Source organism: Achroia grisella, unplaced genomic scaffold, assembly GCF_030625045.1.
Source record: "Achroia grisella isolate CSIRO2021 unplaced genomic scaffold, CSIRO_AGI_Agris_v1 utg109, whole genome shotgun sequence".
NCBI lineage: Eukaryota > Metazoa > Arthropoda > Insecta > Lepidoptera > Pyralidae > Achroia > Achroia grisella.
The window spans coordinates 426,026-440,479 of NW_026712573.1; the positions used below are offsets into that span (position 1 = coordinate 426,026).

Sequence of the window (14,454 nt, forward strand, 5' to 3'; positions counted from 1 at the left end):
TTATGATTATTGTAATTAAAAAATAAAAACAAAATTAGAACAAATAATTTTTATAATATATGTATATTTTTATTTTGTATATCTATAGTTTTTGGTTGATTTTGATGATTGTTCTTTTAAAAATTGACATTTAATTATAGGTATGGGACACAGTTTAGACACGGCAGTGCTTGGTAGACAATACATTTCCCTATTGTCATTTAGTATATAAGATCAATATTTTATGTACATATTGTCAGTCTATTATCATCTACCAACAACATAGTATTATTTACCCGCAACAATATGTAACACCAATCATTATGAATAATATTATTGTGAAATCTACAAAATTCATCTTAATTTCCATGATCAAAATGGTATTTGTTTAACATTGAACTATTTATTCCTAAGAACAACGTAACCTATATAAACAAATAAATATCATCATCTCAGCTCGGAAGACTTCCACTGCTGAATAAAGGCCTCCCCCAAAGATCTCCACTAGGATCGGTCCTGCGCTAACAACTAACTATATAAAATGACAATTATGAACTTTTAATATATGTTATATTAAAAGTATACGAATGGATAGCAATATCAGAAACTTAAATAGTTCTTTCTCTCTTCCAAAATCTATTGGTCATTCCAGAATTATTTAAAATTCTATATTCACGTTTACTAGTGATTGTTATAAAAACAATACACATATTTTAAAGTTAGTTCTTCTAATAGAGGACTTCTTACACAATATTCAACTTTAATTATCTACCTGTCGTTTCCTGGAAGTCGTTCGTCTTTCTGTTCACAGTTGGGCTACGAAATAAGAAACGTTTTTCCGCTATCACCTATTCAATGATGCTTTTTATAAGTAATTATAAATTTTTAATTTATATAAGAGATTTTTCCTTTATTTACTAATGTTGACTAATTTTTGTTATATATATTAAATATCTATCATGGCTAGGGAAGATTCACTTTAGTTTATGGTCAGAAATAATTCTTATAATATAATACAAGTGCTGTTTTCTATATAAGCGTAAGATCCTCAATATGTATTGTATGTGTATATTTTATATATCTTAGATGTTCTTATCTTTAGTATGTTATTTAGTAGTTAGACGACAAACAAACTTATGAGTATGGTATAATTTAAGGTTGGATCTACTGATATTCAAATATTGTTATAATATACTGTGACTTACCTAAAGTACTGAATTGAGTTGCACCATTGATTTATCAAGAACTGTTAAAATATTTAGATTTTTTTACACTAACTTCATAGATTATTATTGTGACAAGGCATAAAAGTGTTTCCATGTCAATGATCACTTTATAAATAAATGTGACAACACTGCTAACAAGGGCGGCCGGCTTTTGATTGTAGAAAGATTATAACATCCAATTTATTTGGATGTTGCGTACTCTGGGAATTCCATAAATTTGTTCTCGTTACTCTAAAGCTTTTATATTATAGAAAATTATTTATATTATTACAAACAAATATCCAAGAATCTTCATAAATTATATTTTTATGAGTATGTATATGTTTGATTCCGATATGAATATAACAGAATTATATGATGTTTTGACTCACCTTATAAATATTATTATATATCTATTTCAAGGAAGACGAACCAATTGTTTACCAACCATTATTTTGGTGGTACTCAACAGCATAGATTTAGACTATTATATTTAAATCTATGGTGTTGATTTTCTTTCAAAATGATAAAAAAATATGTTAGGAGCTGATATTTACTATGATAAAATTACACGGCACGTCATACATTTTTTTTTGGGTAAATAAACATTAGTGCTAAATAGTTCGTCCCTGATTTCGCCTACCTGTAGCTTATAGGCGAAATCATATACTACTACCAACTATTTCTAATACTGCAAAACTGCTACTACTTTTGCTGTATTATGCATAAAATATAATAGCTGTTTTGCACAGTATCACATATAGTATTAGATATAGTCTAAACAAATTATTTCACCTTTGCAAAAATTAATAAAATTATAATTTTTATCGCTATTTTTATGACCACACCACTCCACTCCACTCTTGAGTAAAAGGTCTCAAATAATGTGGCGCCTGACTCAGCAGCCTCTTATCAGGATCAGACGGAGATAAGAGTAAAAAGTTGCCGCTTGGCAAACAATGGCTCAAATACAATCAGTGTGGTAGTTTACAGTTTACTGATACTCGTATCTACCTGTTCTGACTTGTTGAATATGACTAACCTCTCTTGTTTTAAAGTCGTTATCGTTATCTAATTATTGACTAAATTCACCAAGGTTTTGTAAACAAATTTCAAGAATTTTCTGCTGCTTTATTATGTAAAGAAACAATTCTCATTTACAATTTTTGAGTTATACAGGCTCGGCCGTCTAGATGGTCGCGGATTACAAACATTTGTATCATTGAGTATGATTGTATATAATTATATATCGGTCTGGGTATGTTACAAAAAATTGCTATGTATTTATATCAGTTGTCTAGTAGTTGTAGTAAATATAACGTAAACTCTGCTCAGCTTGGGACTAGATGGCGCTGTGTATATTGTCCTGAGCTATTGTTATTATTAATTTTGTATAAATAATTTGGATTGTTGATTTTTATGATGATTGAGATGTATAAAAAAAAAGATCATTACGCTACCTATATATAGAATTACATTAATTAATTAATCTAATATCAGATGCAGTTCGTTTATTATCTCCTGCTGTGGTTTGATCACCACCATTAGATGGTGATGTACATAATTATATACACCTATACGTAGTCGCAGGCACGACTAGTTATATAAAATACAGTTACTAATTCTATTTATTTTACTATTATTCCCAATTGATACTAATATCCTAATATTTTCTTGGAAAATAAAATCTTCATGAACTTCTTTGACGTTTCGACTTCTTGTTATTGTGGTTGATAATGGTCTTATACCTATACCTGTACGTACGAGTATGCTCTATGTATAATTAAAGTTCCTACAAATATTTTCTTACGACGCAGAATTTTCATGACCGTCAATCTTATTCTTCTTCTGTCTAGGAGGTTTGTGTTTTAGTGTCGTAGGTGGTGTAGTTGTCGTAGTCGGTGTAGTTGTTGTGGTCGGTGTAGTTGTTGTGGTCGGTGTAGTTGTTGTGGTCGGTGTAGTTGTAGTGGTCGGTGTAGTTGTAGTGGTCGGTGTAGTTGTAGTGGTCGGTGTAGTTGTAGTGGTCGGTGTAGTTGTTGTGGTCGGTGTAGTTGTTGTGGTCGGTGTAGTTGTTGTGGTCGGTGTAGTTGTTGTGGTCGGTGTTGTTGTTGTGGTCGGTGTAGTTGTTGTGGTTGGTGTTGTTGTTGTGGTCGATGTAGTCGGTGTAGTTGTTGTGGTCGGTGTAGTTGTTGTGGTTGGTGTTGTTGTGGTTGGTGTTGTTGTGGTTGATGTAGTTGTAGTGGTTGGTGTTGTTGTAGTGGTTGATGTTATTGTGGTAGTTGCTGTTGTTGTAGTAGTTGGTGTCGTTGTAGCCATTGTTGTGCTCGATGGCGTTGTTGCTGTTGTTCCTTCAGTCGTCGTTGCTTCAGTTGTACTACTAACGAACGTTGTTGTTTGTACTGTAGTAGTTGTACTTGCTGTTGATCCAGTAGTCGATGGTGATTGTTTCAACTTGAATTTTAGTATTTGTCGCGTTGTTGAAATTTTATTTGTTTTTGTTGTTCTTCCCAGTATTACTTTAACTATGCTCAATGGTATCCAATGACCAGGTACCTCTGCCTCCACTGGATTTGCGATGAACAATAATGGATCATTCTCTATATTTGCCCATTTTTCTCCCAATAAACTTTTAAATAATGTAAGTCCAAATACTGTTATTATTACTGAAGATAACACTAGAAAATAAATTTAAATATCGTTTCTAAAATTGTAATTACAATGAAAACAATTAGTGGATACATATAATTTGGTTCCACTACCATTGTTATATATGTATAGATATTTACATTAATTAAAAGACTTGTCAGTAATGTGGAATATTTGCCCCATTGCCAGCAATGTATCTTTTCAACTTGTCCTTAGGCCATCATCTGAACTCCATCGTCTGGTGACTTTTTCACGATGGGCTGGCTGACCTGATTTATCGACCATCCTCCACTGGTGACCCGCCTGTGTAACGATATAGTTAATACAGGCGGGTACACATTCCATTATTATGGACTAATAAAATATTACACCAATTATTTTATTAGGATTCATCACACAAATAGACCGTGGTGATTCAAGTGAGAACTTTAATATCGGGTTTAGTTCTACCATATTAGTAGCTAGTGAGAGTATAATTTTAACAAAAAAAAACACAAAAACATCTAAGAAGTAACCTATCAGATTTGACACAATATAATTGATAATATCTAGAAATGCCAATTAACTTGTTTATTAATTAATATGCTAATTAGTAGGGAGAGGATTTTCTTATATCAATATATTTCAAACCAAAAGTTGTTGTTTTCAACGGGAAAATCGCTCATTATCTTCTGAATGAACAAAATGATTTTTAATTGCCTGTTGTCGTATACTTACATTAGAATAAATGTATACATAGTTATAATACATACAATTGAATATATATGTATGTATATTATATACCATTTATATCATAAATATGTATGACACACTAATAAATAGGATATATATAAATAGAACACATACATATACACATTAGTATTCAAAGAATCAAACAGAAATGTAGAAACGTACTTTGCATTTTTGTGAATATTTCCGTGAATATTTTCTTTTTGCATACATTTTATCACCTTTATACTGACGTTCTTATAAGCATCGTTGTATGCGTACTCAACAATTTCAAATACACTTCAATAAATAAACAAGTTAAATTGATTGTTAGTCCTCATGTGCATGAATTTTAATCGAAATAGTTTTTATGACTTTTTTAGTATAATGACTCGATGTAACCTTGAGATAATTTAAAGCAAACAATACAAATGATATGTAAAATTACATTTATTTCAATAGTATGCACAATTTATACATGTTATAAATCAAGGTCTCCCGTTGCGTATTTGTATATATCTATGTTCGCGATAATCTCAAAAATTACTGGTTTGATTTTCAGGGGGGTTTAGTCTATCAATAGTGTGATTCCTGAGGAAGTATTACATGTGTAATTCGTTAAAGTTTTGTGTAAATTAATTGAAATACCAGTGTGACGAAATAAATACTATAATTTTTCTTTCTACGTATGTAGACAAAAAATTAGAGATATATATACTCTACTGTCACATTTCATTTACCTGGAATTAATTATGTATAAAGTAACGCTTATGTTGTCAAAATTTAACTATAGTTACTAGAAAATAATATACTCCTTAAAAAGAGTTTTATAAATTTAATTTATATATCTAATTTACAAGTATTTCTATATCACAAAAGAAGCATGAGCTAAAACGGAAGAAAACTGGTTCTGTTAGACTATAAATGTCATTTTAAACAATATTAGTTGTTAGTCAGCTATGACCATATCGATTATTGCTTAAATGCAAACAAAAACATTATTTTTTGACAATTTAATTACTGTAGTAAGCCTAGTAACCGCTTCAGATATACTCATTACAGAATCATTTCCGAAGACAAGAACATAATTTTTAATCAGTTAGAAATTAATGACTAGGAGGCATCACTTATTCGTACTCCAGCATGGCATGGCATGGCATGTGGCATCACATGAGTGTCACATGATAACGTGATGCCGCAGTACTGTTCATGAGATAGAGGACGGTTACTTACTATCAAGACAGCGGCGGATGTCCCTTCAGCTAATTACATGAAATAATTGGAGGGACAAACCATCTGAATAGGTTATAGTTCTAAAGTCAGTAGTATTGTGATAAAAACATCCATAACATATGTACCAACGTTCGATGATGTATTTTAGATTAGTACACCACCGTGTATGATTATTATATGAGCATACTGTTGATATTTTACGTAATAGATTATAATAAAGGAATTACAAGTCTTTGCAGCATTTAAAAACTATTAAGTCACTTTGTAAAATGAAAAATTTTCACTGTGTAAATAGGTGTTTATTTAGTTGATAAGGCACTTCATTAATGCCTTATAGAGATAGAATATATAATATCAAAGCTTGCTACGACTGAAGACCGGGACCATCATGTTTTAAAGACCAAATTATACAAAATGGAATATTTACCTACCTACCTAAAAATACTGTATTGAAGAATATGAACAGCGCCATCTAGCGTATATTAAAATAAATCCAGACAAGGAATATTTGTCCTTATAAAGGTCCTTTTTTGTGCAAAAATATGTATGTGTATTTTTGCACAAAAAATTACAACATTAGGGAGATCAAAATTCCATTATCGTAAGGTACGTCAGTATAATAAAGCAATCCATATATGTATTGACAAATTTTGATGATATTTTATTTCTAAACAATTAGACAATGTGTAAATAATAAGACATTGTAAATCTGGTTAACAAGTTGTACCATTAGGTATCGGTGTCATCTCACACTTGGCACTGCTAATGTAATGAAACATATCGCACAAATTATATTAGAAAAGTGTGCAAGTGGAAAAAATTGCGCAATAATTAGTTCTATTGTAAATAATTCTGATTATTCATAAACGGTATTTTTATATATACTAAGCGGAAAGCCAGGTATAACACTCATGAAATTGGTTTATATAGACCAAGTAATAAAGTGGAAATAAGAAAATCAATTAACTTTTTATACTAAATTGTTGCAAAAAACTCTGTTTCTCAACACAACAGGCTGTGGGCAGATCAATTACACAGTTTTTTTTTATCCAGAAGTATATAAAAAAAAGTATTATTTACAGTTATAAACAACGTGATTTAAAATATTGGTAATAATATTTTAATTAAATATTCGAATTCATGTGACTATCCGATTTATTAGCAAGTCTCTTAGCTGGTGATTTCTTAGCTGATTGAGATGGTTTAGCGGCTTTCGTTGGTGCTTTTGTTGTTGTTTCAGTTGTAGCTTCTGTTGTTGTTTCCGTTGTTGCTTCTGTTGTTGCTTCTGTTGTAGGTTCTGTTGTTGCTTCTGTTGTTGCTTCTGATGTTGTTTCTGTTGTAGCTTCTGTTGTTGCTTCTGTTATTGCTTCCGTTGTTGCTTCCGTAGTCGGTTCCGTTGTGACTTCTGTTGTGGTTTCCGTTGTGGCTTTCGTTGTGGATTTCGTTGTGAATTTCGTTGTCACTTCCGTTGTTGCTTCCGTTGTCACTTCCATTCTTATTTTAGTTGGAACTTCGGTTTGTGCTTCAGTTGTAGCTTCTGTGACTACTTCTATGGTTGCTTCTGTAGATCTTTCAGTGGACGCATCTGTTATTCGTTCTTTGGTTGTTTTTGATACAACAGATGTTGATGTTATGTCACTACTTGATTTTGAAATTGTCAAAAACGTAGGCGCAGCTGTAGATAGTGTAATCCGTGATTTGGTTGTGGAAATGATAATCTTTTTTGTAAGTTGTGGTACAGTAGCGGTTGTTTTGACTGCTGATAATATAATTCGAACAATGCTTAATGGCATCCAATGTCCAGGCATGTTAGATTCTACAGGATTAGCGATGAAAATTAATGGATCATCTTTATCTACAGGCAATGAATATGAAATTGTGGCGGTAGCAATGATCCAAATAAATACTCCATGTGGCCTCACTGAAAAAGGGTGTGATACAAAATATTAAAGTAATTAAGATAGTGTAAGCAAGTTGTGGTTTCTGAAATTGTCTGTATACAAAATAAATGCGTTCTAAGATTCGTGGTGCATCCATTATATGTACTTTAAACAGTGCAATTTCGGAATATCCGGTTAATTTACTACCACATCTTGTGAGCTGCAGACGTATCCACGCAGATAATTTTGTATACCCCGTTTCTCTACAATTTTCAGAAACCACAACTTGCTTACACTATCTTAATTACTTTAATATTTTGTATCACACTCTTTTTCAGTGAGACCACTTGGAGTATTTATTTGGATCATTGCTACCGCCACAATTTCATATCCATTGCCTATAAATAAAGATGATCCATTAATTTTCATCGCTAATCCATATGCCTGGATTTGGTTGTAAGGAATTATAATCAGCAGTCAAAACAACCGCTACTGTACCACAACTTACAAAAAAGATTATCATAATCACGGATTTTTGTAAGTTGTGGTCCACTGAAAGAGCAACCATAGGTAGTTTTGACTGCTGATAAGAAATGACAACGGAAGCAACAATAAGTGACAACGAAATTGAAATCCACAACGGAAGCAACAGAAGTCCGGAACCGACTGCAATAACAGAAGCAACAACAGAAACTACAACAGAAACAACATGTAACAGAAGCAACAACAGAACCTAAAATTCTACATCTCAATCAGCTAAGAAATTAAGAGAGCGATGAAATATTTTAATGTTTATAACTGTAAATAATACTTTTTTTTATATATCTGGATCTTTATCTACAGAGGCAACAATGTTAATTGATTTTTTTATGTTTAACTTGGTCTATTGTGGCGGTAGTATATATAAAAATACCATTTATGAATAATCAGAATTATTTGAAAAGTAATTAGGCAAATTTTTCCACTTGTAATCTAATTTGTGCGATACAAAATACAACTTGTTAACCAGATTTACTATGTCTTATTATTTACATTTCTAAGATAAAATATCATCAAAATTTGTCAATACATATATGGAGCAAGTTGTGGTTTCTGCAAAAATATAAATTGTAGAGAAACGCTAGATGGCGCTGGGTATAAACATTCCATTTTGTATAATTTATCTTTAAAACATGATGGTCCCGGTCTTCAGTCGTAGCAAGCTTTGATATTATATATCCTATCTCTATAAGGCATTAATGAAGTGACTTATCAACTAAATAAACACCTATTTACACAGTGAAAATTTTTCATACAAAGTGACTTAATAGTTTTTAAATGCTGCAAAGACTTGTAATTCCTTTATTATAATCTATTACGTAAAATATCAACAATGCTCATATAATAATCATACACGGTGGTGTATATACAACATCGAACGTTGGTACATGTGTTATGGTTGTTTTTATCACAAAAGTACATATAATGTCCCTCCAATTACGGATCACTTGATTAGTAACCGTCCTCTAACGTAACGTTATTCATGTGCCTAGTTAATTTCTAACTGATTAAAAATATGTTCTTGTCTTCGGAAATGATTCAGCGGTTACTAGGCTTACTACAGTAATTAAATTGTCAAAAAATAATGGTTTTGTTTGCATTTAAGCAATAATCGATATGGTCATAGCTGACTAACAACTAACATTGTTTAAAATGACATTTATAGTCTGACAGAACCAGTTTTCTTCCGTTTTAGCTCATGCTTCTTTTGTGATATAGAAATACTTGTAAATTAGATATATAAATTTATAAAAAAGTATATTATTTTCTAATAACTATAGTTAAATTTTGACAACGTAAGCGTTACCGTATACATAATTAATTCCAGGTAAATGAAATGTGACAGTAGAGTATATATATCATTAATTTTTTGTCTACATACGTAGAAAGAAAAATTTATAGTATTTATTTTCGTCACACTGGTATTTCAATTAATTTACATAAAACTTTAACGAATTACACATGTAAAACTTCCTATCACACTATTGATAGACTAAACAGCCCTGAAAATTTCGCGAACATATATACAAATGAGACCTTGATTTATAACATGTATAAATTGTGCATACTATTGAAATAAATGTAATTTTATATCATTTGTATTGTTTGCTTTAAATTATCTCAAGGTTACATCGAGTCATTATACTAAAAAAGTCATAAAAATATGACTAACAAATTTAACTTGTTTATTTATTGAATGTATTTTACAACGATGCTTATAAGAACGTCAGTATAAAGGTATAAAATGTATATTCACGGAAATATTCACAAAAGTGCAAAGTACGTTTCTACATTTCTGTTTGAATACACTAATGTGTATATTATGTGTTCTATTTATATCTATCCTATTTATTAGTGTGTCATACATATTTATGATATGGTATATAATATACATACATATATATTCAATTTTTACGTATTATAAGTATGTATACATTTATTCTAATGTAAGTATACAACAACAGGCAATTAAAAATCATTTTGTTCATTCAGAAGATAATGAACGATTTTCCCATTGAAAACAACAACTTTTGGTTTGAAGTATATTGATATAAGAAAATCTTCTCCCTACTAATTAACATATTAATTAATAAACAAGTTAATTGGCATTTCTAGATATTATCAATTATATTGTGTCAAATCTGATAGGTTACTGATTCATGGTGCTGTTCATGGATATAGGCAACGATTGTCACTTAGCATCAGGTGATTATTTGCTCAGGTTAAAAACAACTGTTTTGTTGCTTAATAATAAAATTATTAATTCTGTCTCTACATTAATGAGTAAATATGAATAATAAATTTCACAAGTATAATTCAATAATACACTTTTAATTATTATTTTATTGAGATTAATTTTTAGCTACTTTATCACTGTTATTTTGTACTGTTATAATTTACGATGGACCTAATAAAATTATACTTTTATCCTGCATTAAAATATATCTGCTTATTTGTTTCTTATTATACTTTATCCATTAAAATATAAAGTTGTTCTTTAGACATGATGCAGATTGCAAATTTTTCTATGTTATGATGACGTTATAACTAAATTTTCTTATCTTCAAGAACATAGTGCGTATGTAATTCATTATTATTTTAATCAGTAACCTCTGATATTTATGACTCTTTCAGAAATAACTATGTACAGTGTTGTTAAATGCCGATGTCAAGGAACATTTACACATATAGTACAGACCGGATTATCTAAAATATTGCAAACTTTGGAACATCCACTGTCATGTCTTAGCTTTGACGTCTAATTTTAAAAACTTGCAATTTTTGAGTTAATTCAATATTATATATTGGACGCGACCATTACAACCAGTGTAATGTCGCGTCCAATATGTTAGTTAGGTAGTATTATAAAGTGGATAGATTTATTTGTTTGTAATTAAAAAACTTAAAAAAACTAACAAAGAGAAGTAGTATGCAAGCAGAAGTAAGAAGCAGTATTAACAACAGACCATCTGTCACAAACTTCAAGTAGGGTGAAATTTTCTGCAATGATTTTTTTACGTTTTCAACTAATACGAAAAAGATAATATTTTGCATCTATCAAAAAATATTAGACCCATTTTAAGAAATTGTTACCTGGCCTACATATACATTATCATCGTATGGGTTGTATTTAATTAAAAATACCAGTTCAGGTGATACAAAAACTAACTTCAATCACATTAATAAAGACATCTCAAAAACTGGTCAAACTTTGATCAAAATATGGGACCACATAAGACGCCTTCAAATAAAAAATGACTGTCAAACAAAAATGCTTTACGTAAAAAAAAGTTCTGAAGTAACATGGGAACCTCCGGGTCGGGTCGGTGTAGTCTAAGATATAAACACAAATTTGCATAAACATTTACTGTGCAAAATTGAATAGAGAATAATAACAACAATAAAAATATTCAGTCTTAACATCATCGTGATTCTTCTGCTGAGCTGAAGTTGTATTCGGTGTACATGACTTCATCATGCAAAGGGGGGAGAATGCAGTCCAGATCCACGTACAATTGCCGCTGGGCGGTAAGTTTATCCACTATTTGAGCAAATGTTGGCCGGCTGTTGGGCTCGTCCGACCAACATTCCACCATTAGTTGGTAGAGTCTGGGAGATGCCCTTGCGGGCTTTTGTAGGCGGCTCCCGCTCGCCAGGAACGCTGGTATTTGGTGATTACTGAGTTCACCATATGGGAAGCCACCTGAAATAAACAGAAGTGCAATTTATTAGAGATCTACTTTGCACGAAGTCTCCATGTGTAACGCGAAAAAAAGTTTAAAACAGTAAAATATATCGATTCTGTTCAATGATTCCGGAATTACTCTCCTAACAAAATCATATCATTTAATATATTATCATAAATATAATAACATCAAAATAATAATAATTTCTCAAATTTACACAACTCCATCTAGTCCCAACGTAAGTAGAGCTTGTATTATGGGTACTAGATAATGATAAAAATACTTAGATACATTATGATTCTAAATACGTACATAATATATATAGAAAATACAAATGTTTGTACCGTGCGAGGAATCGAACTCACGATCATAGGTACTTCCTATGGTCGTGGGTTTGATTCAAGTGGTAAAAAAAATATATTAAATACGAACCTAAAGTAGCTATTTCCCACAGTAACACAGCGAATGCCCAAACATCACTAGCGCTGCAGTACTGCGAGTGTAGTATAGCTTCAGGCGCCAACCACCTCAGTGGTACAGGGTTTGATCTTGTATGTACATACACTCCTGTTCTGGAGAGGCCGAAATCAGCCACCTTCAAGACACCGGCGGCGTCCACAAGGATATTGCGAGCCGCGAGGTCTCTGGAAAGAAATATTTTCAAACTAGAATAATAAATAATTTTTCGTCAAATGAATATTCTTCAGTAGAATCAGCACCAAGGCATAGCTTGTAAAAAGTCGTAGATATGTGTTTAAGCCGTTTAATTTTTAATTGATGGTAATGGACTAGTGCAACAAACTGCGCTATGGGTATATGCTGGCAGGACACCAGTGGAACATGATAGTGTGGTAAGGGGATTGTTAGTAATGTGGATTAATAACCCTATTAATTTACCATATTTTCTTGACCTCCCCCCATGGAAACCTTCATGTTAAATTCTTGATGAAATTGCCACGATGAGCTAACTGACCTGACTTTATACACATCTCATTCTCCACTGGTGCCCTGCTAACGTAGGTGCACTATTCCACTGTCATTCATTAAAACATCATGATAATATGAGTATGAGGTCCTTTACCCCATCGGGACTAATTTACCTGGTAGCAACCATAAAGGTTGGACCACGTCGAGGTTGTACCTACATTTGCTAGCAACCAGGTTGTACCTTCCCTCTCTATTGTTATAAGTTGTTCATTATTATTCTTTCTTCCCATCGTCTCCAAACAAACAAACCTTTTAGCTATAAATGTGCAGAGTAGTCTAACTACTCCAAAGTCTAAATGGTTTACCCTTAGGGATATAAATGTTAGAAACCACTCATTAGGTACCTACATGAGTATACGGGCCTCTAACAATTTAAGTAAAACTATATTATTTAGATCACCGGTACAAAACTTATAATTCGCCTGCGCAATCCACTTTGAATAAATCAATGAATATTACGACTTACGACAAAAGATTTTATGTTCCAATCTGGGTGACAACAAAAAAATCTTTTCATATTAATTAGTTATCCTACTATCCTCACTGTTATAACAGTCGTGAAGATGTTATGTTTCTTATGTAATTTATAGGCAACAATAGATATTAGACTTATCATATTTTATATTACCATTTTAAAGCCCCTTATCAGTTTATTCAATGAATTTTAGAATTTATATAAAACTTATGTAAGTAAACTTTATTTCCATAGCGGTAGAGGTCACAATTGTTTAATATTTTTTCCATTATTCATTCTTTCGCGTCGAGCTCCTAACAACAGTTGCTAAGCGATAAATCTCTAATGTACGTTTGCGGACATTTTACGAACAGGCGTCGGTCAGCTTTGTTACCAAAATACATTTATATGAACACAGCAATTTCTTTATCTGTACATATAATATGTACAGATAAAGAAATTGCTGTATATGTATTACATGTTTATGATTCTGGATGGCGTAATTAGATTTCACATAGAATATATCATTTCCTACTAATATACAGTTTTGATGATGGTGTTTCCAAGAACATGATAATTCATAGTCAAAGGATAGTAATTATGGAGATTTGTGAATTAGGATTTGTCATAGATATACAATATTTACTCTAAATGATTAGTATGAAACTTCTTTCATCGTAATTTGATCCGTTAACGTATTGATTTAAAAATTAGTTTTCAATAGCCGTAAAATTATTTACTGAGTGTTTACCGTGATGTATATAAGTTTACCACTTACGCAATTTTTTATATTCAGCCGGTATTGGTGTCGGTGTTTGTATATAATATGTACCTATGTATTTACTAAAAAAATTGTATTTAAGTATTTTTATCAGCAATCTCGTATCGTTAAAAGAAGCTGTTTAGTTCGATTATAATTGTTATTACTTGGCAATATAATTTTGTATAGTTTTCCTAATAAATGTCTACATAAAGTATAATGGGAGTACCCACTAAGATGAGTTTAATGGAGGCGACTTGCCGTATTATTATGTAAGTAGGTTATGTAGGTGGGTGGAAGCTTAGGGGTTGTAACATCGATTATAAGTTGGCTTATCAGTTTGGTACTACGTGGTACGTAAGTTACTGGACGCAGC

General features: G+C 31.5%; 2 protein-coding genes across 2 annotated transcripts in view; both read right to left on the reverse strand.

The window, feature by feature from the left end:
• Window positions 1-2,990: 2,990 nt before the first annotated feature.
• LOC131847821 (integumentary mucin C.1-like) lies at window positions 2,991-8,080 on the reverse strand. The gene is made up of 4 exons (XM_059197480.1): window positions 7,978-8,080; window positions 6,919-7,692; window positions 3,637-3,859; window positions 2,991-3,507 (listed from the first exon to the last, which is right to left on the reverse strand). The coding sequence occupies exons 1-4, from the start codon at window positions 8,078-8,080 to the stop codon at window positions 2,991-2,993; spliced, it is 1,617 nt and encodes a 538-aa protein (XP_059053463.1).
• Window positions 8,081-11,569: 3,489 nt separating this feature from the next.
• The window catches only part of LOC131844637 (fibroblast growth factor receptor 2-like), a 138,423-nt gene continuing 135,538 nt past the window's right edge, over window positions 11,570-14,454 (reverse strand). Inside the window, exons 13-14 of the mRNA XM_059193578.1 lie at window positions 12,310-12,521; window positions 11,570-11,894 (exon numbers count right to left, since the gene is read on the reverse strand). Coding sequence (XP_059049561.1) covers window positions 11,614-11,894; window positions 12,310-12,521 — 493 coding nt within the window. The 3' untranslated portion in view covers window positions 11,570-11,613. The remainder of the gene's footprint in view (window positions 11,895-12,309; window positions 12,522-14,454) is intronic.

Bases quoted from the DNA above. Each gene is read 5' to 3' on its own strand.
- LOC131847821 (XM_059197480.1), bottom strand. From the start codon at position 8,080: ATGAAAATTAATGGATCATCTTTATTTATAGGCAATGGATATGAAATT. The intron at 7,693-7,977 runs GTGATACAAAAT...ACCCTTTTTCAG, and splicing joins TGGTCTCACTGAAAAAGAGT to TGAGGCCACATGGAGTATTT. The intron at 3,860-6,918 runs GTCACATGAATT...TTTATTTTCTAG, and splicing joins ACTTGCTAATAAATCGGATA to TGTTATCTTCAGTAATAATA.